The sequence below is a fragment of the Haemaphysalis longicornis genome, unplaced genomic scaffold (genome assembly GCF_048455015.1).
Source record: "Haemaphysalis longicornis isolate Haplotype H1 unplaced genomic scaffold, Haemaphysalis longicornis Haplotype H1 scaffold_3, whole genome shotgun sequence".
Classification (NCBI taxonomy): Eukaryota; Metazoa; Arthropoda; class Arachnida; order Ixodida; family Ixodidae; genus Haemaphysalis; species Haemaphysalis longicornis.
The window spans coordinates 72,500,006-72,525,886 of record NW_027526335.1 but is presented as its reverse complement, the minus strand read 5'-3'; the positions used below and the strand labels follow the sequence as shown (position 1 = coordinate 72,525,886).

The 25,881-nt window shown below is 47.1% G+C and overlaps 1 protein-coding gene and 1 long non-coding RNA gene across 4 annotated transcripts in view; both read right to left on the bottom strand.

Moving 5' to 3' along the window:
- The window catches only part of LOC144174619 (glutathione S-transferase omega-1-like), a 75,732-nt gene extending 59,065 nt beyond the window's left edge, over positions 1–16,667 (bottom strand). Inside the window, exons 1-6 of one of the 3 annotated variants that reach the window (XR_013323498.1) lie at positions 16,437–16,667; positions 14,837–14,942; positions 13,042–13,261; positions 10,946–11,072; positions 8,172–8,434; positions 1,713–1,820 (exon numbers count right to left, since the gene is read on the bottom strand). Coding sequence is in view for 1 of the 3 variants with exons in the window: in XM_077703394.1 (XP_077559520.1) it covers positions 8,199–8,434; positions 10,946–11,072; positions 13,042–13,261; positions 14,837–14,942; positions 16,437–16,581 (834 nt within the window). In the remaining 2 variants the exon portion in view is untranslated. Of the gene's footprint in view, positions 1–1,643; positions 1,821–8,171; positions 8,435–10,945; positions 11,073–13,041; positions 13,262–14,836; positions 14,943–16,436 lie in introns of those variants that run through there. The other 2 variants (XR_013323499.1, XM_077703394.1) reach the window with 2 other exon arrangements.
- A 3,465-nt stretch (positions 16,668–20,132) lies between these two features.
- LOC144174618 (uncharacterized) lies at positions 20,133–22,968 on the bottom strand. Its single transcript, XR_013323497.1, has 2 exons — positions 22,413–22,968; positions 20,133–21,506 (listed from the first exon to the last, which is right to left on the bottom strand). It is a non-coding gene; the product is annotated as an uncharacterized LOC144174618 (long non-coding RNA).
- Positions 22,969–25,881: the final 2,913 nt, after the last annotated feature.

Below are 25,881 nucleotides of genomic sequence, written 5' to 3'. Positions count from 1 at the left end.
AACCTGTGATGTCACTTGGGAATGCTCTGCGATTGGCGGAGGCCGGCAAAAGCAAACGCATGTTAAGCAGGGCTTACAGTTTGCATAGCGAGCTAAATGCCCGTGAAACATACTGCACATTCTTTTTATGACAAAGAACGGTGGAGTAAACGGTTGAAGGTCCGAACGAAAACGCAAGCGTGTGCGCCAATGCATACGAAACTTGCGCCGGCCGAGCTCGACATCTCGCCGTCGCGCAGACGAATTTTCGGGTTCGAGGCTCTTCGGGGCCAACGAACCGTTCCAGCACGCACAGCCGCGACCTTGCTTCGTATCGTAATCCCTTCACAGGAGGTTGGCCGTCATATCGCCAACCAGCAAAGGTAAAAATAGAAACGAGGGGAGTAAGGAACAGCAAGAAGCGACGAGATAGTGCCAGTCGTCGCGTAAGTTTCGAATGGTGTTGGCTTGCTGCTGTCGTTACGAGCTCGTTTCCAATTTACAACCACTGAAAACTTCAGTTTGTTCCAGTACTTTACAATGAAATTTCGTTGCTGCGTTTTGAAATGCCCATGTAGTACGGGCAAATCATCGAGGGAGTGCGACATCCCCGCCGCCCCGCCGGTGAGGAGATCTCCTTTCATGTGCTGCCCAACGACGAACCTAGGCGAAGCAAGTGGCTACGTTTTGTGAACTTTGCAAACGGAGGAGAAAGAGAGCTAAAGGAAGTACGAGTGTGCTCGCTTCATCTCCGAGGAAGTGATTACGGCAGGGACCCTTACGTTAGCTCACTCCTGGGACATGCTGGAGCTCGTCGCCGACTTAGTCAAATCGCTCTGACCTTGGGGAAAAAAATGCCGTAAACACCGCGCATTGACGCTCGTATCTTTCTGGTCGAAGCAGAGAGCTCGCGTGAACGGCTTTCCATACACGACACCGGCCAACTGGCATAAGTGATACTGCTACTGAAATTGAACTATTATTAACCGTAATCAAAATACGGCACATACGTACCAGTCTATATTCGTCCGTCGCGACGGGGCTGACGAGGCAGCGGTGCCGACGGCTGGGCGTTCGTCTGTTGTGGCTATCGCGGAGTGGTCGCCTTCCCGTCCACTGCGTATCCCACAACTCTTGCCGCTCGTGCACTTAGAAGCATTGAGCGTTTTAGTGGTGTGAGGTTGTTAAATGCAAGCCCGAGCTCCTCGGCGAGAGTTTTGTTCTCCGGATCAGGCGATTCCATGACTAGGGCTGCGGGTGCACTAGGTTTTACTAGTATTTTTAAAATGGCCGCCATCTCGATCGACTCCCGCTTGTGGGTGCTATATGGAGTCGACATACTAAGTATATGTTTCATGGACCGGCTCTATGACGCCATTGTACACGTCACGGAATGTGCAATTTTAGCGGGAGATTTAAAATTTTGGCTTAAATTGCCTTATTTCGCAGTGAATAAAGCATCATTTGCTTCCGGGAAAGCGCTTGGGGTACTATGAAACACCTAATCTTTCGAATAAAACAAACTTTTGTTTTCTCTTCATGGCTCCTTTAAAGAAGTCGTGCTCCACGAATGTTTACAAATAGTTGTCCATTGACACTCCACAGGAGGCCTTATGCATATCGGAGTAACATATTTTTGTCGGTATGTACACAAACAGTTCATATCTGAGTAGCGTATTTATGTCAGTACCATACCTGAGCAAAACTACGGTAGGCGCCACGCGCTCACTCACACTCACGCTCGCCACTCCTTGTGACCAGTCGCACTCGCGCTCACCGTTCGCCGTCACTCGCACTCGCCATCACCAGTCGCACTCGCTCGCACTTGCCACTCGTCTCCCCTGCAGCAGACCATTCCAAGAGTCATGGAACCGAACAGTATTAGTGCATTACAGCGCCAGAAGGCCATCCAAATCATATTCCTAAATCAACACGCCACCAGAGAATTAATTCTAGGGTGCCCCTTAACAGGAGCTCAGTGACGACATATTTCCTTAGCTAAAAGCATCCAGCCATTAACAACCATCCCAGCGAGTTCCCCCCGCGGTGAACAGCTAAAAGCGAGCACCAGTGCAATGGTGGCGCTCACCGCGGTAAGCCCCTCGAATGGCGCAAGTGCACTCGCGAGGGCTCACAGTGAGTGGCACTCGCATTCGCAAGTGGGGCTCGTACTAACGAGTGGCGAGCGGGGCTCACTGAGCGTGGGTCTCGCAGTCACTTGCCAGTACAAAACGACGCCGAGACTCACTCACCACTCGCTCACGAGTGGCAAGTGGGGGTGTGTGTGAGTGCACACGTGAGTTAGCCTGCCGACCTATGGTCTTTAAGCAGTTTTGAAATGTGCTGAAGTAAGCCGATATGCTGTTGTCCAGGTATTCACTACAAATGCAATGCAGGCACTGCTGCACAGATTTACCTTGACGAATTTTGCTGCCTGTTATGCCTATTGCAACCCACCTTTCTAACAACCTAATGATCACAGCAGTTTCTTCAAAACCCTGCAGGGTTTCACGGAGTCTTCCTCCTTAAACCTGACTCAAAGATACTTGGTCAAGAAAATGGGAGACTCAAGAGAGGAAAGTGGCTAGCCTTAAAGGGACCCCGAGACGCTTCCAATAAATGCTTTCAGATTTTCCTTTGGGCCCGGAAGCGCTGCGAAAGCTATAGCTATGGCCAGCACGGAGTGGCACTGCGAGATTTGCTTGCATAGCGGATACATTTTCCGACACACAAGCCTTCCCATGCTGGCCAACATCCGCAACATCACTCGGATGATGCCATCCAAGCACAGGAACAATGCTAAGACCAGGAAAGAGAGAAAAATCATTTTAACAAGCACCTTACCTGATGGCTGTAAAGCTACAACTTTTGGCTGAAGTACTTTGTGAGCTTCCATTTATAATTAGAAAAAAGTTCAATAAAAGTTGTGTTGCAGGATTTCTTCAATGATTATTTCTAAGCAAACGTGGTATTGTTTGTTTGAGAAAGGAAGCCAAGCTGCAAAAGATGTAGCTCTCCAGATAAAGCCCCTAGTGCCTCTTTAAAGGAGCCATGAAGAGAAAATGCAAGTTGGTTTTATTCGAAAGATTTCGTGTTTTATAGTGCCCCCAGCGCTTGTCCGGATACAAACGGTGCTTTATTCACTGAGAAATTAAACAATTTAGGTTAAAATTTTGATTTTCCCGCTCAATCGTGCGTTTTCGTGGCCCCAAGTGACATCACGGGAACCGACCGCTCTGCAGCCTAGAGTACCTTCATTCACGCATCCGCCGTACAGGGTAGAGACACGTAACGCTGCCGCCGCCATGTTCGGTTGCTCGCTCGCCACCGAAGCAAGTCATTGTGTCAAAACCGCGCTAAAATTATCGCCGCAACGCGGTTTACTGAAGAAGTTTGAATCATATTGTCTGTTTCGCGTTGCTAGGTCTCGTGGGAAACGAAAAGAATAACGCGTTGAGCCCGTTGGCCCAATTGCGGCGGAATGGGACCGTGAAAAGGTTGTCTCCACCCTATAGCCGTGTTGGTTTGTTCCCGCGTTTCTTTACGTTCCGTAACCTAGATGGCGCCACCATACCGTGGCAAGCGTTTGTTTACCCGCATTTAAACCTGGCTTGTTTTTGTTCTGGGAGAAAATATTCGTTCCCTGAAACAGTGCTCGCTCGACAAATGGGATCACGTAAGACACCGTTGCTTGCGTCAATCGGCCAGTGTCGTCTGAGACAACCCCAAGCCCCGTAGTACTGTGCAGCTAAACCAAAGCATGCTGTGCGCAGTACGAACAGCAGAACGCATCAGCACTTCTATGTTTACATGTGCTTTCGTAACTTCCACTGTTTGTCCCATCATTCCTATTGCTTTGTAAAGAATGTGCCCTAAATTTAAGCGCAAATCGCTCGTTCGTCTAGTTTGTAAGCTCTACCTAATTTGCGTCTGCTTCTGCCAGCCTCCGCCAATCGCAGAGCTTAGCCCATGTGACATCACAGGTTCTGTTGCGGGAAATGAGCTGGTGGGTCGCATGACCATTCCCGTTTTTCCTAATTATGTAGCTTATTTGAGCGAAGTTTACGTTAAAAGTGGTGTCAGTATGATTCTAACGAGGCAATCTTTTGAATGAACCAAACTTGTGTTTTCTCTTCATGGCTCCTTTAAGGTATTATGGGTGAAGTGTATGCAACATCAACACGTGCCATGTGGCTTAGTTCTGCTTGGCAGTGAAAAGGGCTACAGCGAAGCACAATTGCTCTTCCCATGCAGTGAGGGGCTACGTTTTCAACATGAGCTTCTGCACCGAAATGGTGCTTAATCTGCTCTCTGATGCCATTAAGCAGCGGGTGCTGGCATCATGAACACTTTTTAACTCTTTTCTTACCGCCGGAAACTGACCAATTTTTAGGAGTCTAACAAAACATTTTTTCTGTGCTATACTTGTTGGTTAGGCACACATTGCAGATGATTTCACGCGCTTTCCAATGACACCAGTTTTAATAATATTTTCATAAATAATGATTGCGAAAAAAATGATCAAATTCAAAATTTTTGTTCAGGCATCAAAGAAAATAAAAAAAGTAAGTTGTGTATAATAAACCACCAGTAGTAAAAAAAAATTTAGAATACATATTTTCTAGGTAAACATCTAAAAACCCATCCTAGAATAAAAATTGAGCTGCGCGGTGCAATTTGTCAGATATAAAAGAAAATGTTAGCCCACGTGGTGCCCGTGCCTTGTGGTGAAGCCCAACCACTTTCAAATTTTGCTATTTTGGATGGTTCTCTAGAAGAAATCTGGTGGTTTGACATTATTAAAGGCCCAAATTAGCCTCCACGTGATGTAAAAACACCTTGTCAATGATTATGACCGGCACAATTTTGAAGGCAAGCAAGCGATTTGAAAAAATCCGCTCGGAGTTGAGAACCAAACTCTTTGGTGGCTGCTTGTTGATGTCATGATAATCGCTTATCACTCAGAACTTTCATTTTCAGTTTATCATGTTCTGACTCACTATGGCAGCCCTTGCAGCAATAAGGTACGATGCGATAGAATCGTGCCCAGCAAGCTTTCACCAAGCTGCCGTCGTGCTACGAAGCGAGTTCAGCCCAACAAGCCTACTACATTGCAGCACCACCTAACAATTTCGAAAAGAAACAAATACACAGCTGTTGGAGACTGTCAGAATAGGCAGTTCTACTAAGCAGCGACACTAGACCTCCGGAAATACCCTCATATGAAACCGAAACTAGCCGGTGAACAGCTGGTAATGTTCAAGGCCGTCTGAACTGACACCTGACGACTTGGTGTTATCTTTTGACTTTCAGTGGAAGCTGTTATCTCAGAAGTAAGGCGTAGATAAAGTGGAAGCGCGAGCGGCATGCTTGTTTCGAGGAACAGTAGCAGGCAATGGAGGCTCCATGGCAAATTAACTTGTAGTTGGGTAACTGCGTAGTAGTGCCAAATATGAATTTTGAAATGCAAAAACGGAACCGAAACTGCTGGAAACTGGCTAAAAATTCCAGGCACACTTCCTAGACATGTGGGGTACTATCAAAAATAAGCTTGGGAAGAATAAAGCTGCCCTTTCTACGAACCAAAAATCACTGCTGAATAGCTGGTGTCATTTTCAAGTAATTATCACCTCTCAACGCTGCCGGATTACAAAGCTGACAACATTATTTGGTACTTGACTTGCCAGGAGCCTTTCTAAAAAATGTGGTAATGCAGCCTAACCACGATCTTCATCCTTTTTTTCAAGTGCAGCAGCCACGTCCCCTTCCTCAAAAACACAAACTGCAGCTTGCAAAAAACGCCGTCAAGAATCTCAATGTCGCTGGAGCGGGAAAATTTAAACTGATTCTAAAGGTGCAGTGCCTAGACTAACCACTGGCCGCATTAGGTGTACAAGAAACGACTAAAACATGTCGAAATAGACAATATAAATCATCGATCACTGGTGATCGATTTGAATAGGTGTGGTAACGAGAGAGTTAAGATGCATCCCTTGTTGGTGCAGTGGGGGATTTAAAGGGGTGAGAGGGGACAAATGACGCCACGGAACCAGCTGCTAGAATTTTATTTAGTACGCAAGCATTACTCACCTACTTCAGCTGGTTTTGTGGATTTAGAAACTCAACTTTTGGTAAAGCCACCCACAAAATTCAGTTCATAACTTGCACAAAGGTCTAGTATGTGCACCAGGGGCAACGTGGGTATGTGACAGCCTGACGTTACATTTAACGTCAGGCAGAACCCCCAGCTCGTTGTGCAGCTGGCTTGGCGTGGCTTGGCATGTTACGACGTGGCTTGGCATGTTATTCAGCTTAACGTTAAGGCTACCTAAAGATTGTGTACACCTTGCGCTGCATACCCCACAGAGATGCGCTAGTTACATGTACAGTGAGGCCAGCTCAGTCATATGCCCCAGGAGTGACAAGTGTTTGCACATGTACATTTATTGTTCAATTTCAAGCTTATTATAAATACAAGAAATGAAAAGTAGCGCTAATGTTTGAGCTCATGGCAGTGTAAAAAACCAAAGTGCAACAAAATTTTGTGCATGGCATATCTCACAGGTTTCGCTCAAACATCTCAGTAGGAATTCGAGACTGTTAGGTAACACATTTCCTGTGCAACACGAAGGCAATTTTAAGTAAAAGCAAAAGCAACACAGGACAAGGCACAAAATCTCGGCATTCACTGGATGCTTAGCCTGGAAGAGGGGTGGAAATTTCAGGCCATGATCATATTAGTATTTTGCAAAATGTGCGTTCGGTTATGACAACTGCTAGCAAAGGCAAATGAGCACTGTAGCCTTTTCAAAAACGACCACTGTAGCCTTGGCAGTGCTTATTTTTGAAAAGAAAGACACAGCGGGCCTCACCACTCCTTCCATGAATCTGGCATTGCATGCTAGGTTACAAAAAAAAAGCATGCTTGTAATGAGTACAGTGTTAAAGTAAATGTCACTTTCTGCGAAAGGTTGCTGGACTTGCACATCAGACAATACTTTGCAAAGCCTGAGCCCACAAAAAGGCGGGGCCCCCTACTACATTGCCAGCGCAGCAAACTCCAAGACAACAATGGTGAATAGACGACCTGGTGTCCCCGGCAGCTTACTGCTACTAAATGAACCCTGCAGTGAAATCCCTTCTTCAGGTAGTCCCAAAGTATGGGGAACAGCATCAAAAAAAGTTACCCTATTGCCCAAGCACTAAAGAAGTGAGAGGGGTCTTCCAGCACGTAGTAAATCGAACAGTTCAAGCACATTTTTCGTGCCAAAAGGATGTTGTGAGCAACATCTGCTGCCAACAGGTGAGGCAGACCAAAGAAAGCACAAGCTGAGATTCACAGCCCCTGATGAGAGAAGCGCAAAGCAGATTGACTAAAAATGAACCCATTCTGTTGGTCTCCCTACCTTCACACCCAGCCAACTTGGGTGAAAAAAAAATCCACTTTGGCAACGCCCACCCGTGACTTGAACTCACATGGTCCCAGGAAGCCTAGCTCATGCTGAGCTCGGCCTTAGCAGGCAGCTTGAGACAAATCATCCCTGCAAGATGTAGCTTCATGCATCATGCCAACACACTAGGCAAAGGACTTGAGTACACTGCAGCTATCAGAAAAGGCAGAAGACGCGCAAGTGGAAGCCACAATGGAAGCCCAACTGTCAAATCAGCATTAGCCCAGGCTGGAGTGTAGTGAGAGTGGGTATGCTGGGAATCACATTTCCCTCCACAGCGTCTTCTTCAAAGAAGAGGCAAGTCACGCTTTTTCCAACGCAAATGTCATCACAGTCAAAGCATAACACAGCTTTCAGATAGGACCCTGTTTCCCACCAGACAGGTGCCGCCGGCACACAGAGGGGGAACGCTACCGAAGCAAGCAGGTTGGTAAGGTTTACAGGGGCTCCAGTTTGGTCTAGATAGCTGGTATTGCACTGTCCTCTTTTTTTTTACGTGCGCTTTTGCGTGACAGAAAACACGACTATGATGAACAGCAAGATGAACATGCAGTCATCTTGCAGCTTGCTTTAGTCCTGTCCTTATTTTCTGTCACATAAAAGCCCCAAAGCACCAAGCCTGTTTTGTGTTTCGCTTAATAGCTATCAAGCACTATAAAATCACTGAAGCCTTGTTTCCGCAACGGTTTCCTCCTGTTGGGGAGTGCACCCTCGAGACAACCAGGTTGCCTGACAGCTTGCCGTGGTACGGTGGGCCCAAAGGGAGCTTCAGAGGCCCACATCGTAGTCAGGGCGGTTGTCCAGCACACTGCGTGTGTGCAGCAGCAGGTGGTCGGGGTTGAGTGTGGCTGCAACTGCCTTGTCCCTCTCCATGGCCTGCACCCAGCCCAGGAGGAGGGGGAACTCCGTCGGCATCTGCAGCTCAGGGAAGATGGTTGAGAAGGCCCGGACACGGGGGAAGAACGGCCACACCATGTAGTCCACAAAGCCGGGACCCTTTTCTCCTGCAGGTGCAGCAAGGGTGGTTTTTTAAGGCGAAATCGTTAGATGTCTCATCAAACGCGAAAAGTGACTGTGGTTGTTGTCAGTGACAACACGAATCGTACCAAAATGGCCAGAGCAGGGCAGCCAAGTGCTCTTAACCACGGCGCTAACCTGGCACCGTGCCAGAATGGAACACGAATTACATATACCCACGCCACACGGGCACGAAAAATGACATTAGGTGTTTAAGGCCTTAAGAGACCGATTGCCACTGTCTGGGGAGGCCGTGCTACACGAGAAAACGCAAAGGCATTAAATGTGTTAGGCATGACGGTGAGAATGACCAAAAAGGGGAATGCACCCATATTTTAGATGTTTTAACGTAGACAAAAATGTCTTAAAATGGTTTAAAATGTTTTTTTTTTTTTTTTTTTGCAAAAGAAAACGCTATAAAGAATACTGTTTTCTAAAAAATGGTGTGAACCGTTTCTAGAAGTGGCTTCAGGAGCTGCCGTCACCTGCCACCGGTAGCCGAATGTGAGAAATTCAAAACGACGACTAACACGATGTTTTGCCTTTTGCCACTGTTTTAGCGAACTTTGTCTTCTTCAGAACTTTGCCACCAAGAGTGCACAAAAAAATCGTCTTATTTCGAAGTTCAGCTACGTTTCCACGTCAACACTGTGGTGCTGAGAGTTTCGTTGGTTCCGTTTCGGTGGTCATCGCATTCGAGAACAAGCAAACTTAAGGCATTCGTGAATGTGAATGAGTTGTGTGGAACTCGATAAAGAAAACATGACATTAGATTTTTGCATGTACATAATAGCGTTAAAATTTAAGGTATTAAGCACTTGATGTCATTCTTTGGGTACGTGTGGCACAGGTATTAGCGTAATGCGTGCCCCATGACAGGTGAACACGTCAACCTGTGCGGAGAACAGGCGCACCCCGAGGAGAGCTCCGACAGTGGGGAAGCCACCATGTGAACTGCAGCCAGTCTGCCTGCCGGGGTAATTCGCGTCAAAAAATTAAGAAACGAAAGCAAGGAAAGGGACGCAAACACGGCGCACCAGTGGAGGAATCTTTAATAATCACCAGCTTTCTGCTTCAAATCTCGTAAGCAGACTAAATTTCAGTGCACAAGAAATTTTTTTAACTGGCAGTGACCCACAGTGAGATGCACAGAGGGAGAAGGGGGGCACACCATGTACCCTTATTAAGTTGCCACGATTTTTGAGCAATAAATACAGCCACTTGGATGACAGGCACGCTTTGTCCTTGAAGGGTTGAGCTAATCGTTCAGCAATTGCTCAGCAGCCTCTCCAAAAGGGACAAATCTTACCCAACTTCCAGAAGAGGTCTACTTCAGAGATCAGAGCCCCACGTATCCAAGACAACAGCAGGTGCGGAAAGCTTTTCAGGTGCGGAAAAGTGCGAGGACGTAGGCATCAGTAGTTCAAATGATCCAAGCAAGGAGCACTGCATCAGCAACAGCTCAACTGCCAAGCTAGCCTACGTGGTGTGGCGGGAAGGCGTATTTCCTAACGCTTTGCTGCACTGCACCCCACATGACATCTGTCATCGCGCTACAGAGAACGTTAATCAAACGTAGTCGTCGGCTGCGCCCTAAACCTAAAGCGACCTAAAACATACCAAATCACCATTTGTGACAAAAAACAACAGGAAGAATTGAATTCTAGTGCAACAAAGAAAAGTATTGAGTTTAGAAAAAAAACTCGCAGTAAAAAACATTGAAGTAAATCTGCTGAGGCTCCAAACCAGGACTACAGAGCCCGAACGGCGGGAACGTTTTAGCAGCAGCGCAATAGAATACCATGCACAGTGGCACTACACAGGTCATGTGGGGTGCTGAGTGAAGTCTTTGGAAACATGCTGAAGGGAGCTATATTCGAAACTTATGCATTTATAACCTAGAATGTTGTAGCAAGTCAAGCTATAGCGTGCGTGACACCGACAGGGTGTCTATGCCGTCCGTGTGAGGCAGTGAGTGTGCAACAATCTCAACAAATTTGTGTCGATTATACTACGTCATGGCAGAATACAGAGGCATTTTTTGGGAACCAAGTGGCGTGGTGACAGTCACTGAAGGCTCGCATAATACGCCCCGACAATGCATACTCCCTCACCAAGCGCCATAATGGGGTATACACCTATGTGGTTGGTGCCTGGCAGCCTTCTACACCTTATTACAAAGCTGCCTAACATGTCAGGCAGCTTGCAATGAGCCAGGAGCTACCAAGTCACCCAGTCTATCTATGGTGCCCTCTGATGCAAACTTGGACAATGCTTGTGCACAAAGCTTGAGTAGCAAAAAAGAGGACTGAGGCACTAAAATTTCGAGTTTCCACTAAGTGTGGCGAAACTCCCATGAACAGTTGCACTGTCAAATACCCTCCTCTGCTAAACACTACAGAAATTAACCATGCTGTAAGACTCTTGAAGCAATATTCCATACGGCAACTAGATCAACCTATCTTGTCTAACGAATGCCAAGGGGGGGGGGAACCCACCAGAAAGGTAGGGAGTCTTTCTTGTAGCCAGTTCATCTTCAAAGACACGCACTTTCTCCTTGAACTCCTTCCATAGCTCCACACGATTCTCCTTGTTGTAGTGAATCTTCAGGACTGGCATCAAGGCCTGCGAGAAGAGGAAAAAGGCCTCAACACAGTCTCTGAACACTCGAGGTGAAGCTACACTCAAACACCTGATTTACTCGCAAGCAACATTTATGCGGTAACATGCAACTACATAATTTCACACAACACCTGTGCCATCTGATGGTGCTTTAGTATTTTTGGGCACAAATACAACAAATCTAACACATAATTAGGTTTAACATACCAGAGCTCAATGAGATCTATCACAACAGAAGAATACAGGACGTTTCCTTTAGCAGTAAGAATTAGTTATGAAAACTGAATCCTACAAATTCAGTGTTCAAAGTGTCTGCCAAGACCTGCAACACCACCAAGAAAAGCAGCGCCCCCTGTAAAAAATAAAAACGTTGGTGAACGATCGCACCGATGTAATGCAAATGCACAGCACCTGCACCAGAGATTGGTGATTGATCAATTAATCTTCTGATTAATCAATTAATGCTTTAGTCGTGATTAATTTTTTTAATCGGTTAATCGGTTAAAGTCACATGAGCGAAATTAAACAAGCTTGTCGTGGCCAAATTGTGTGCAAGCATGTTGAGGATCATATTTGAGTTCAAATAACCCACCTTACTTCACAACAGAAAACGATGCAAGTATGCTGAGAGATGATAGTGATTAAAACTGCAAGCTGATATCCAAGACAGACGGAAAAATGGCTACTGTAAATACAAATATGCGGTAGGCACTCCCATCGTTTACCCTTATATAAATCAACTATGGCGAGAGCAAACCACGATTATTCGACGCCACCTGCAATTATGGCGGATGCCGATGTTCCTGATTCTAGAAACAGTGCGAGGTACAAACGTGGTGATAAGCGTGCCGCCCGCATCAGCGCCATGATGATAATCTGCTCAGCTCATCTCTCTCAATCTCTTTCTCTATCTCTCTCTCCCTGGTATGTCTATGCTTAGCCCTACCTTCTATTCTTTCTTCTCTCTCATCTCTATTCTTTCACTCCCGCTCTACTCCCCTCTCCCGCACTGGGTTGTATGCAGGTGACCTCCATGCCAAGCTCAATACAGTGCCCTTCCTTTCCTTCTCCCTTCCCTCAAACCACTACAAACAGCTGTGAACGGGCATAGGAGCATACTGATATTAGTTATTATTATATTTTTTATAATTATTATAAAGTATCATTTTTATCATTTTCTTTAAACCAACACAGCCTTCATCGATCAATTAACCAATTGATGCCTACCGATTATTTGGATTAAAATTTTCAACCGATGCCCAGCCCTAATCCGCATTCATGCAACAAGAACAAGCGTTAATGCTACGGGCATAGTTTTACAGTTGAATACATCGTTGCATCTGCAGTAAGCACTGCAGCCGGTTTAAATATGCCAGCGATAGAAAAGGGTGAAGAAACTAGCTAACCAATACCAGGTGATACGGAAAGGGGAACACAGTTTTTTTTAGCTGTGCTTTACTCTGGTACAAGAACAGCAACAGCTCATGTAGTGTGTCACTCTGCCAAAAAGACCGACCTGTAATGTGAACTCGCGCGCGCTTTTTTGAAGGAGATTGCGTTTAAGGCGTGACATCACCTGCTTTGTCTCATGCAGTTTGTTTCTTGTCACTGCAGTACGGTAGTTTATAAGCAGACAAAGTCTGAAAAATCCCGGATGCGACTCGCCTCACATTCAGAATGCTCACAGTAATGCACTCTTCATGCTGTATGAAAGAGCAGCTGGCTGCGGTGACGAAGTGCAGAGGCAACTTGCATTGTTATTAGTAAGTTGCACCCAAGTCATTCCAAAAACAATTCCACCAGGCGCTTTCAACAGTGACCAGTGGCTTCTAACTGTAACCCAGGTTTCGAAATGAATATCTAAAATGCTGGTTGATCAACACCTTGGGAAGATTACAATAAGTAGGGCAGCCTGGCAGAGAGAGAGAGTTAATTTTCATCCCCCCCCCACTGGAGTGATGACTATACTCACAGCGGAGCCAGCCTCAATGAACAGCCTGTCCCTGGCCCTGCGGTAGGGGTCGGCGGGCATCAGCTTGGGCTGCCCGTAGGCGTCGTCCAGGTACTCAGCCACCACCAGGGACTCCCAGAGGAGCTTGTCGTCCTGCTGCAGGATGGGCACCTTGCCCGCAGGGTGCAGCTTCAGGTGCCACTCGGGCTTGTCCGCCAGGTTGATGTTGATCACCTCGTGGCTATCCCCCAGGCCGGAGCGACAGAGAGAGAGCAAAGTTACAACCGCACTCAAAAAGAAAAACACTTGCAGACACAAACTCCTCAACGTCATGAATACTTGGGGACAAGGCTAGTTGGTTGGGCGATACATGGACAAGTGCTATAGCGGACATGAAGAAATAAGGAGCGCCATTGCTTTGTACTAGGCCTTGCAGATATTGCTTCTTAGCTGAAGTATGCATACTTCCTACATGCCAGTTTTATTCCGGAAAGGCTGAAATGGTGACTTCAAGATGGATTAAGGCACCTATTCCAACGGTATGAGTAGACAGAGTCATTTTGAGAAGCTTTTAAAGCATGGAAGTGTAGTTTTGAGGAAGCTAGCCACATGCTTTGAAGCTGTGCAGGCTTGAGCATAACTGACATGAAGAGGAAAGAGCACTTCCTGGGGCAGGTAAAAATGCGTGCACGCAATAGTATTTGTTGTGCTTTTTTGTAACTGATTTGGATGGGCCCCAGATAACAGACGCGCACGTCTTTTCATAAGTGAATAACCATTGACCATCTGGTATCAAACAGCAACAAAATGATTGGAAGTCCTAATTAAACTTTTTTTCAAGATTAATAGCTTAGTGTGGGGGTATAAATCTTGAATGAAAGAACAACCCACGATTTGCACATTATGCGCACATAAATTCAGGTTAACTTTCAGAAACATAAAATGTGACTTTATAAATTTCACACTTTGACAGATTTTCAATTCTAAAAAATACCCTGGAGACCTTATAACACAATTCATAAGAAGAAATAAATTGCTTCCTGAGTTATCTTGACATGAGTCTTCCAGTACCATGCAGCGATCACATTTCTCGTGAAAAGAATGGCCGTTACAATTCCCTCCTTTCCCTTGATGAAATTTAACAAAAGAGGATATTTCTGCACATAGGTGCTCAGTCACTTTTACCAGCAGTAACCTTCACACAGCAGTGGTTGAGAGACAGCTGGTGCTTCACGAATTAAAGGCTTTGAAATGATACATTTCTGCAGTAGGGTTTTGAGGCAATAGGGTTACAGATTAGCCCTGACCACCCACCAGGTGATCTCTGAGGCACACTGAAAGAAAAACTTACAATGAACATTGCAGTGGTTTGTTCCCGGCTCATTCTGCAGACTGTATCGCCAGCAAATGCTTCCAAAGAGGCAACAGTGTTCGTAATTTTGAGGAATAAGAAACACCTACTATGTAGTATGCACACCGTGGTGACCAACAAGTTCTGCATTGCCATTACCCACTTGACACCCAACAATGTGATGGAGCAATGCGGTGGATAAGAGTTTTTCCAATCATTTCCACGGCAGTATTTCACCAGCTTAAGGGAGATGGTATCCTTTCTTTCAAATAGCCTTTGGCTGAAAATCAGCAACCTGAGCTAGTTTCGGCTAGACTTGTCCCCCCCGCAGCAAAGGGCAAGGGTCAACACTTGTGACCTGCACTGCCCATACAGGCAAGCCTGCTCCTAGCCTGCATTGCTTCCAAAGAGGACCCGAGGGAGGTCTTTCTTAGACAGCAGCTGGACTGCAGCGAGGCGGCTTACTCGATGTTCTTGGCGTGCAGCACCAGGAGAGATCGCTGGCAGAAAGGACAGAACCGCATACTGTAGATACGCAGCTTGCCCGGGGCCAAGGGTGGGCATGGCATGCCTGCAAGTCCCTTCATATTAGTCAGCAGCACAGGGTGTTAGGCATTTTTAACCATGCTATGCTACTACTTCACAATCCTTGCTACTACTTCGCAATCCTTGAATCATCATATATGAATGAGGGTAAAGGCATAACCACAAAGAGGGATTTTGGTGAGCGATGTGACAAGTAGAACTTAATAGTTTACAGCGAACTAGTGGTGTGGGCAACAGCGAAAAGCTGTCGTTGACACTAGTAGTCCACTGTAAACTATTTAATCCCGCATGTCGCATCGCTCACCAAAATCCCTCTATATGGTTACCGCTTAAATGCTGGCCACCATCATAGAAGTGGATTTTCAACAATGTTTTGTGGCACTCTGAAACTTCGGTGGCCACCCACTACAATTTAATTGCCAGACATCACCCTTGCCTTGAAAATGTGAAGTAGGGTGCTTTCAAGTAAGGGGTGTCAATCATGGGGGGTCGGTAGCATTTGGTTTTGAGGGGGGCAAACCCATTGTATTGAGGAGGAAGATGGAGAGGGATCAGGGCGGGGCAATTGTTCTGGGGAGTGGCTTGGGGGGGTGGCACGGCCATGGTGTCAATGTAGTGTGAGCTTGAGCACCCCAATAAGAATTGCAACTGCAAGTTGTCAGTCGTTGCGGGACTCGAACAAACCCATCTGTTTTAGGTCAAGCAGCGTGGTGGAACAAAATGTTTTTTGTTCTGACCGTGAAAGTTGATTGCCTTGACAAGGCATATAACAGGGATAAAAATTTGTCTGAAGCTTCCGAAATAAATTTACACAGCCAAATTTTCGCATGGCTGCTGGTCAAGGCAGGAATGAAAATGTGGGAATCCTTACATCAATTGAACCTCATGTACCATCTGTTGTTCGATCCTAACAAGGCTAGAGAGAGATAACCTTTATTTATCTTAAAGGGAGAGGAGTAAGAGCGGAAGCGGTGAGCCTCCCAAGCCCAGGAGGCTGCGAGCCCGCGCTGATTCCACTGCCCGATCGACCAGAGCTCGCTGTTGCCCCGGAACCGAGCTGGTCAGCGCAGATTCCCACTGCTCAGTGATGGGTTGAAGAGGAGTATGTAAGGCGAGTTTTTTTTTTTTTTTTTTCCAAAATCCGTAGTCTCAAAGTCATACCATATGTGTGGCGATTTTTTTACTCTCCAAAGTGCACCCTCGTCGTATAATCGTGACCGCCTTATAACCGAATAAATACGGTACTTTACAGTGTCAATATTGGTTCGAATCTCTCGGACATTTATCATCAACGAATGAATTGAATGTATGAAACAACGTGAATGAGGACACGTTGTTTTACCGTACACAAACAGTGAGATACGTAGACGGCGAAAGTAGACACACCGTTGATTAAAATGGGTACGGCCTGATTTGTGTAGCGTACTAGCACGTGCCGTGCTTCATACTTTCGTGTTTTACCCTCACATGATGGAGAACCTTTGTCAGAGTGCGCACGTAGGAAAACCACGAACAATACCTGCTTTGTAGGCCTTCAGCGCCATCACTTCAGCGCGCAGCCTCTGTTTCGGTTGTGGCACAAGTTTATGCGATCGTAACAGCTGTTGGCGTGGGTCACGCAACCTCCTCCAGAGTCGTCCGAAGTAAATTTGCGTAACTCCCATAGGGCTCAAAGTGGCTAGTGCGCCGTCGGGACAATTTTTTTATACAACGGCACAACTGCGGGTCACGGCAGCATGCGCGGCAGGGGTGAAAATCATTGGGAATACCTACCGACTGCAGCGCCATTGCAATGCACTCGCCACCGATGTGGTTAGATTTGTAATTGAAATTTTATTCTCACTGTGGCTCTAACCGCATTTGCCATTTTTAAAGAACTGAAGTGCTGGTTTAATACCTAATTCTTTGTTTGATTGCTTTTTCTTTTCGTGTGAATAAGTTTTTGTCGGCGTAGCAGCGCATCGTCTGCTTGCTGCAGTTCCTGTAGTTCCAGCGTTCGAGGCAGTTCCAGTTCCAGCCGTGCTGAAACACTTTGGAATGCCGTTCAAGCTGAGAAATTTCCGGTATATTTTGCAAGGGTAGCGCTACGTTGGCTAGCACCGCCTGATCCAACAACAACAATAGCTTCTGAACGTTCATGGACTTGGTCTATTTCAACTTACAAACTTTTTCTGGTAAGCTGCATGCCGAAGAACTGCTCAATCACCTTTATAACTCTGTATTTTATACTCCCCCCCTTCATCCCACCCATTTTTTTTTGGCTGCGTCTGCTGCAGCCCGGGGCTTCCGAGCCGATTCCCCCCTTGTAAGAAACTCTATGCCTTTTGCCATAGAGTTTCTCACTAGAGAAACTCTATGCCTTTTGCGATTAAAATTCCTGCTGAGGAACTCCTGTTGTAAGCAACGCCCCTGGCGGCAGCGGCGGCCGCAGCGGTCGCTGCGGGCATGGAGGAAAAAAAAGTTAGGAGACGGCATGACGTCACGCAGCTAGCCTTCGCAAGCCCAGGTCCGTTGAAGCCGCTCCCTCCGCCGTTTCCCTTTCTCAAGCCACCGCAGTCGGCCCTCCAAGGTCGGGTGGGCCGGCGGCGGCGGCGGTCTCCGACTCCGGGGCATCTCTCGTGTTTCGTTGGCGGTAGCTGTTCCCCGTCCTTCCTGCATTTGTCTGCTCGGCGATCTCATGCCCGTGTGCGGGCAGGAGTGCCGCGTACGTGCGGAAGACAAAAGCCGTGGGAAAAAAAAACAACATATAGCAGGCTTCGCGACAACGGGCCGCAGAGCAGTTTCGAGCAGACGAAATTGAAGAGCGCGGCGGCCCATACAGAGGCGGTGCGGTGGGGTCACGTGGTGCAGTGACGCCTGGGCCGACTTCGATTTTACTTTTTATGTATAGGCTTCACGTTTCTCCGGCGGCGCCGTCTCCTAACTTTTTCTTCCTCCATGGCTGCGGGTGTTGCTCGCTGCTCGCTGTACGAGGGTACGCTGATCCGATGCGCCTTAGAGTTCCTGTATATAGCTCCCGCAGGGAGCTAAGAGTTGCGCGACCCTTTTCCACGCGCCGCCGTGATTGCGACACTCCGGTTATCCATGCCGCGCAGAGAAGCCCCCACTACGGCTGCGCCGCAGCCGCCGACGCGGGCGGCACCAACGTTAAGAACGTTGGGCGGCACCGCAGGAATCCAGCGTAGCCGCCGTAAGGCGCCGCCGACCGAAGCGCCCCCACCGCGCGTCGGCCGCCGTCGGAAGCGTGGCGGCGAGGCTCCTTCACTCGCGACGGGCGGCTTTCCCGCAGCAATCCGGATAACAAAGATGGCGGTCGGTCGCGCAACTCTTAGCTCCCTGCGGGAGCTATATACAGGAACTCTAATGCGCCTCGGATGCTCGTGACGTCAAAATGACGTAAAATCGCCAAAGCTCCGCCCTCGGAGCATGACCTTTTCTTTCCTCCATGCCTCGGGAGATCGCGGGCAGTACGTCATGTCCGGAAGTGCGTGTCAACGCCTTCCGGGACAATCTCATAACTTTGAAATGCTGCTAGAATGAATAAAATTGTTTAAATATAACAAAGCCTTTCCTGTTTGTGTGTTTTCACGGGCACTGCCGTTGCTGCTAATGCTAGTTTAACAGGTTTACACGCATTTATGTTTTTACTTTGTTCCGTTATGAGGCGCCAGGGAGCGCTGCGCGCCGCACAGCTGTTTTTAAAGGAGGCATATTTGAACGCTCAGTACAGTTGCTGCACAAAGATTTCGTCCCACAAGGGCGTTCTCTTGGGACGAAAAGCGACGTAAACGGTACTCTGTTGCCCGGCAGTTATATATAAGAGGACTGTGACGTGAGTACGATATTTTGATCGATTTTCTAACGCCATGTCATTGTTCGGCAACGCATGTGTGCGCGTTTTGCGCACGATCAGATTGCGTACTTATATTGTCACGAAGCCAAGGATGACGCAGTTGTCTTGAAGGAAAAGTACGTTTATTGTAGCGAACTTGTGCTCCCCTAACAGCTCAAAAGAATACAGAGGCGGCGAAGCAGCGGTCAACAGAGTGACTTGTGCAGGCGAGTGTCGTCGAATCGAATGCCGCGGCGTCTGCTCTGCACGCTTTTATCTTTCGGCGCAAGTGTTTCTCGAACCGTCCATTGAAATACAGAACATTGTAGATCAGAGAAGATTATTCTGGGCTAGTGCCGTTAGGGCGAAACAGTCTGCTTATCGGAATGAGATAGCCCGTGCGGCATAAAAATAAAGAATGGAAGACGCGCTTCGCGGACACAGATAACAGGGCCAGGCGTGGCCTGGCGGTAAAAACAAAGAATAAACAAACCCATACATGGTTCGCGGCAATATCATGGCAAGCTCGTTTTAATTTTTTTAATGAAAGCAGGGCTGCAAGTGCAACGTCAATGAAAAATAGTACTGACCTCCAATCTTTAGCGTCCCGAGGATACGTTACCCGCCTAGCTTTGTTTCATGAGCTATATTAACATGCTATTCTGCGTGACGAACTGCTCTAACAGCCTCAGCATGTATCACGTCACATTGACCACGCCCATAAAATTTTGTGTTTAATCATGCAACTTGAAGTAGTTTGCTCAGTTTTTTTTCTTAAAACATCCCGAGAATCAAACCGCCTTCCCGCAGGTATTGTTTTCATCCGCGATAACCACTTCTTTCTACAAGCATAGGTACAACTGTGCAATGAGGTGTAATTTTTGTAAGTTGTATCCTTACGTTATCATATTTTGTAATTCCACTTCCCTATTTAATGCCTCTATCCTTGAGGGTTAATAGGTAAAGCATATCGCAATACGCTTCGTTAACTAAGATAGAGACCAAATTTTCAACCCTTTGTTGTTGTTTGGCCGTTAAGCTCATAATGAACACATTTTCAGACACACTGCATCTGGAGAGCTGCTGGACGTGGAAGGCCCTGCACGAACAAGCAGTACTGTGGGCCTCAACAATAGGTGCCAACTATGAGCACTTCAACAAGCTGGAGTAGAGAAAGCAGTTTTGGCATTGCATCACACATCAATGTGCCCTTCTTTATTTTTGCAATGAAGATAGCATTGGTCCCTGTGCACTTTAAATAACGCTGTGTACGATCACTACAGAAATGCTATAGTTGATTTTGTCACGATTATTTTTTTCCAAGTGTTGGTTACTCTTGGACGGTGCTGCTGCATGCAGGGGAAAAGGAAACAGTTCAACATAACTTGTCACACTCTGATTTATTGAGGAAAAATTCAATACACCTTTGTAGATGCTGCTGTTGGCATATCATAATTATTTTTTACAAGCAGGTGTCCTACATGATAAAAAAATCGCAATATCACTCTTCACAAACCTAAGCAAGCAGTCATCAAAGCACTGAGTGCTAGAATACAGGCGACTATGGGGTAAATGAAACTTTTGTAACCATTTTTCCACTTATCATGAGAATGTCAGAGTAAACCATGACAGTGAATTCTGCGTTAAGAGACAGCCTCCAACATTTTAAGCATGTTTATTTTTTTGTATCAACACTGGAGATGCATACTTGCGTATCGTGTTCTCTTAAGTAAACTGATCTGTCAGGGATTGCCAAACAAAGTCACCGTGCAATGGTTGCGCTATGTCATAATATAACTCTTGACAGGACTGAACTAAATGTGTCCAGAAGAGTCGTCAGTATACTGATTTTTTTTTGTTTGTGGTACATGCATCATCATTCTTTGCTTCACAGCAGAATGACGGTTACAGTGTAATAAACAGAATTTTCTGAAGAGAATCTTGCCCGGTCCCTATATTCACAAGGCCTCACGACCCATCAAAACAGTAGTCACTGGCTATTCCAGATCAAGCAACACCGTGTCAAGACATAGTATATAGTGGTCGAAAGCAAAGCAACTTTTTCTGTTATCCTCACACCACCATGTCAAACACAAAACGACAAGAAGCTTCTCTACAGGAAACAATGACGCGTCAGGGCATAGTATATGCTGCTTGAAACAACAACAAAACAACTTTCTCCCAACAAAACAAACACCGCACACCACACACAATCAGAAACGAAAGTTAAAAATGACACGTTTAGTGCCACCAAGCTGTCTGATGATGCGTTGGTTGCCCTGCTCTGCACCTGCCTGTCCTTCAGGAGCAAGAATCCACATGTCGGGGGCAGGCACCTCCTCAGCCGCGTCGTCTGTATCACTGCCCTCGTCCACTTGCTGCTGCTGCAGCTATTGTCGTCAGTCGTTCCAACAGGCAGCCACACAACACACATTGACAATGTTGGCTGCTAGAGGAGGCCTATGAAGAAAAGCTGGTGCTACTGCAGGCAAGGAAAACAGCTCTTGAGAACTGCAATGTTGCACTTCACGACAGACCACATCGAAGCATGTGCGGCATTGTACTTTTCTTCAGGTGTCTGGGGTCTGGATGACGAGCGGGGGGTGTCATGAGCCACGACTCCAACAGGTGGCCACCATCAACCCCAGAACTCGCCACCAGGCTTTACACGTCGCGCGCAACAGTGAACAGCCACAGTCACACAAAGGCACTGTAGTCGGCAGTCACGGTCAGGGCCTTAATACAGGCGTCGCACACCTGAAAGAAATACATAACACAATTATGTACTAAAGCATTAAACAAGTACACAGTTATAAAAAAGGAAAAGGTAATAAACAAGAGCAAGAATACAAAGAACTGGGTTACTCAGAACTGATTCATTCCGCAACTACATGCAACGACGAACGACGTCGCTGTGTTGTATGTGCCTTTTCTTTAATCTTCGTTGTTTCGCGTAGCAGGGGAATTAGAGCATGCAGGCGACCTGAGAGGAAAATTGGTTACTTACAACTATAGAAAGGGCCCTCCCACCCGTCTATGCGGTACAACTGGGGAACACAACCTCCCCTCCCCACCCCGCATTTCGAAATCGGTAAACCCTTAAAACGAGCCGACAAGCTGAACTTGTCACTTTTTCACTATGTGTCAAGGAGGGCAAAACATGTCAGCCGAAGTGACAAGGCGCCGAAGCAGTTGACACATGATGGGGGGCGGGGCGAGGGCGACATACGTTACGAATATATTACACGGTTCGTTATGAAGTCTTTTAGACGCCCAACACGATACACCTGTTTATCTTTCTTTATAAGCTTTTTTTCTTTCAAGACGCCACCCTATTCGATACCTGTGAACGTGTTCATTTTAGCTACATTTTTTGACATACCTTTTTGATATCATTTCACTTAGGCGAACATAGGCCGGAGAGTTAAAAGATTATTTACATATGCATGCATCTGCTAAGTTGTTTTTTTTACACACTATTTGAACATTCACAATTGCGAAATTTATGGGAGATCACTGCCACCACACGACTCCGCTCAAAACAAAAGCATTTCAGTGACTGCTTTTCAGACATCGCGCTTCTTTTCCCTTCGATGCAAAACAATGGGGCTACATCATTTTTTGCTTCCGTAACAAACGTAGCCAGAAACAAGTAGTACTTACACCGTGCTTACGTCGCCGGGGTATCCAAAACCCCCGTGTGTCGAGCTCCGTCAGTGCCGACACCACAGTGTGAACGCTGCGACTGGCGGCGGGGTGCGACAGTGTTTCATGGTGGCAGAAAACACTTTGCACACTGTCAGTTGCGAAGAGGGGCAAAGCACGCACAGCACCTTCGTATCTGTTGACACTTCGCTGCACCTCGATGGCCGATAAGGGCTTCCAATTTCAGCGCCTTGGCAACGGCGTGAATGCTGCGGCTGACCGACGGCTGCGTCATGCCAAGAGTATCACCGCTACCGACAATCTGTGAAAGCTGCCGGTAGCGAAGAACCTCAGCGCGCACATCACGTTCGCTTCCGTAGATTGCCCCGTCGCACCTCGAGGCCTAACGTGCTCGTCAAGTGCGTCGCACAGCATCCGCGCCGGGCCCTTGTTGACACGGAAACGGCGCTGAAAGTCGCCGTCGCTCAGTCGACGCTCAGGCACGGGAGCAGCTCCAACAAAAGTGCAAAGACAGGCGGCATATACGCAGCCATCTCAGAATCCGATGCGCTGTCAACCGCGCCCATGGAGGAAAGTGACCGCGCCGGATTTCACGCGCCGGTCGCGGGAGAACGAGCGGGAGGCTTTGGCTACGTGACGTCACCAGCAAAAATAAAGCCGCGTGACGCAGGCCGGCTGACGTCAACGCTCCGAGCCAATCGCGTGACACCCCATCCGAGCGCCTCCTCACGTGACCGCACCGGATTGCGTCTCGGATCTAATCCGAGGCGCGCCGGATGCCCAGCAGAATACGGCCATGGAGGAAAAAAAAGTTTAGGAGGGAGCGTCACGTGACAATCGTGAAGCATAGTCATAAAAAATAAAAGGCAGCGTCTGGAACCCCGCGCGGGGCACGAGATTTAGCCCCCTCGCAGCGGCTCCTGCCCCGCGTGACGTCATAAATACGTTAGTGACGTCACATAGCCGCCGATGCTGGCGGTATGGCGTATCCGAAAGTGCCGAAAGCCCTGAATGCCTGAATTTCTTGGGTCGACAATGTAGATGAAGCAGAGTTGATAGAGTTAGAAGCACTATCAGAATGTGCGAGAACATTGCCGTATGCGGGGACCAAGCCAGCCTTTGCCGATGGTATCTGCCTCTATGCCGATGGTACCTGCGTTAGATCTACGACATCGCGCAGCCGAGTGGCCCCGTTTGAACAACCCACATAAGAAGACACCGTCCGAGCGTGATTATGTGAGCCTGCTGCGGCATGTCCGCGCGGCGGCATCTGCTATCAACAGTTTGCACCACGGCAAGTTCAGAATGCTTAAATGGGTGGCCTGAAATCGCGGTGTGTTTTCAAAATGACAGCAGCGCGCAACAGTGCTCAGGACGTAGGCTAGACGCGGCCACTGATATTTTACTGGTCGCATGTGCGCATTACAAGTGCAAACCACGGATAGCTAGAAAAGGTAATCATTGGTGTTCCCACACATGTACCGCGTACAACCCAGCACAGTAGTTGCCCCTTTAAGGAGATTAGCAAAAAAGACCCGAAAATCGGCAGATTGTCGCGTTTTTTGTATATATTTTCGAGTGGATTGAATTGTGGCTTAAAATTGTTTACCCGAAATACGTTTTGTGCGCGGAAAAGTCTGGTGATCATGAGCTTCTTGCATCATAAATGCATGGTATTCAGCGCTTGAAAAGATTTTTCAGAATAAATTATTGTAGCTGTAGTGGTGAGCCATTTCACTACAGTAAAATGTGGCAGAAATACATCTGCGATACAAAGGATGTGAAAGAGTGAGAACATTGGCAGTCTCGTATCCCGTGGCCCAGATTGTGGCTGGGTAGTTTCCATCATGCATTCAGCTCCTCACATTGGCACACACATGATGCTATGACAAATTAGGAACTGGGTCCTCCAAAAGGTACACTAGCTAGGCGCTTCATGCCATAGCTGCTGCATTGGCATAACCTTCACGTCTCTGTATATGTGGCTATGTTGGCCAGATTTTACTGATTCCCCTCATGCAAAGGGACTTAATTCAGGACACCCAGCCGATAGGGTCAGAGAAGAAGCTGTACAGACGGTAACAGGAAGGGTATTGGCGGTGAGCGCGACCACAGGCGGCGCTGCGAAGCGCGTCTCCGTGACGTCAGCTTAGGGACTCTCGCATTTGTCGTCTGCTTCACTCGGGCTCGCTCTCCCTGCTGTTTCTTTGCGCTCGTTTGACGTATGATGCTTGTTCGCACCAGATTTTGTGTGCGCGTAACTTTTCATCATAATAAAACACTTTAAATCACATGCACCAGCTGAAGGCGCTATTTAAAGAACAGTTTTTGATACCGCTCCGGAAGAAACATTGCCGGCGCCGCCCCAGTTTTTGCAAAGCCGGCCGTGTGCGGAGCGCGAAGAGTAGGAGTAAGCGTCAGATTTAGTGTTCAGAAATCTTAAGAACAAAGGGAGCTGCCAGCTGCTAATAACCGACAACAGCGAAAATTCAACAGCAAAACAAATACCAGGCCTTCGGGGCGGTTGGATTTGGCAGGAGGCATTACGATTCCCGGAAGTCATATGAAAAAAAAAAAATCAGTTTTTGCAACCTCGCCGAACGATCGAAAGTATTATATATCATCACTTTACGTTGTAATAGCATGAAAGTATGCCGATATGCACTATGGGCCGCAAAACCTGTACGTTGACTTACAGATAACCCACTGTGTGGGTTTTATACTAGGCTTCTAACCAGTATGGAGGTTTATTGAGCAAAATGAGTAACGTCTACGGTAAAGATACAGTAACACCATGTTTGTTCAGACCTGGAGGGAAATTCAGTACATTTTTTACAGGCTTATATCCCTAATATTCAGATATGCGTCATAGGAAAACTGCGCTCAAGAGGAGGAGGAGGAGGGGAAACTTAATTTAACTGTAAAATCGAACTGATTGATTGGCCGGGTCCTCAGTCCAGAACAAGGGTGTAAGAGTAATTTTCTTCAATTCATAGAACGCCATCCCGATTAGACTAGGATTTGTTTCTTATGCCTGGAAGGGTTGGCAAGCAATAAAGAGATTTTTGGAAATATTCCCCAGTTTCTATTCTTGTAATAAATGCACGTATACTATTTATTGCGTTGGTTAGCTAGTATATCACGCCTTTAACACCGTAATCATATCATAATTGTTTGGGTTGAGAGTCAGCTCGTTATGATAACGATGGTTACGAGGTACAAATTCGGAGCACAAAAGCCGCCTTCGAGTACTCTGGACAACGTACGTTGTCTGGAGCGCGATCTCGGTGGCGTTGCACAAACCTTCTCATTCTATTTGCATGTGAATAAACAACGCATGCAGAGAATAGGCATCTTCTTGCACGCAGCCATACCGAAAGCGAATTTGTGAAGAAGGGAATGTATGCCATACAGCCTGAAGAAAATATCCACACGATCTTTCTGATCCTCCCCAGCATCCCAAAAC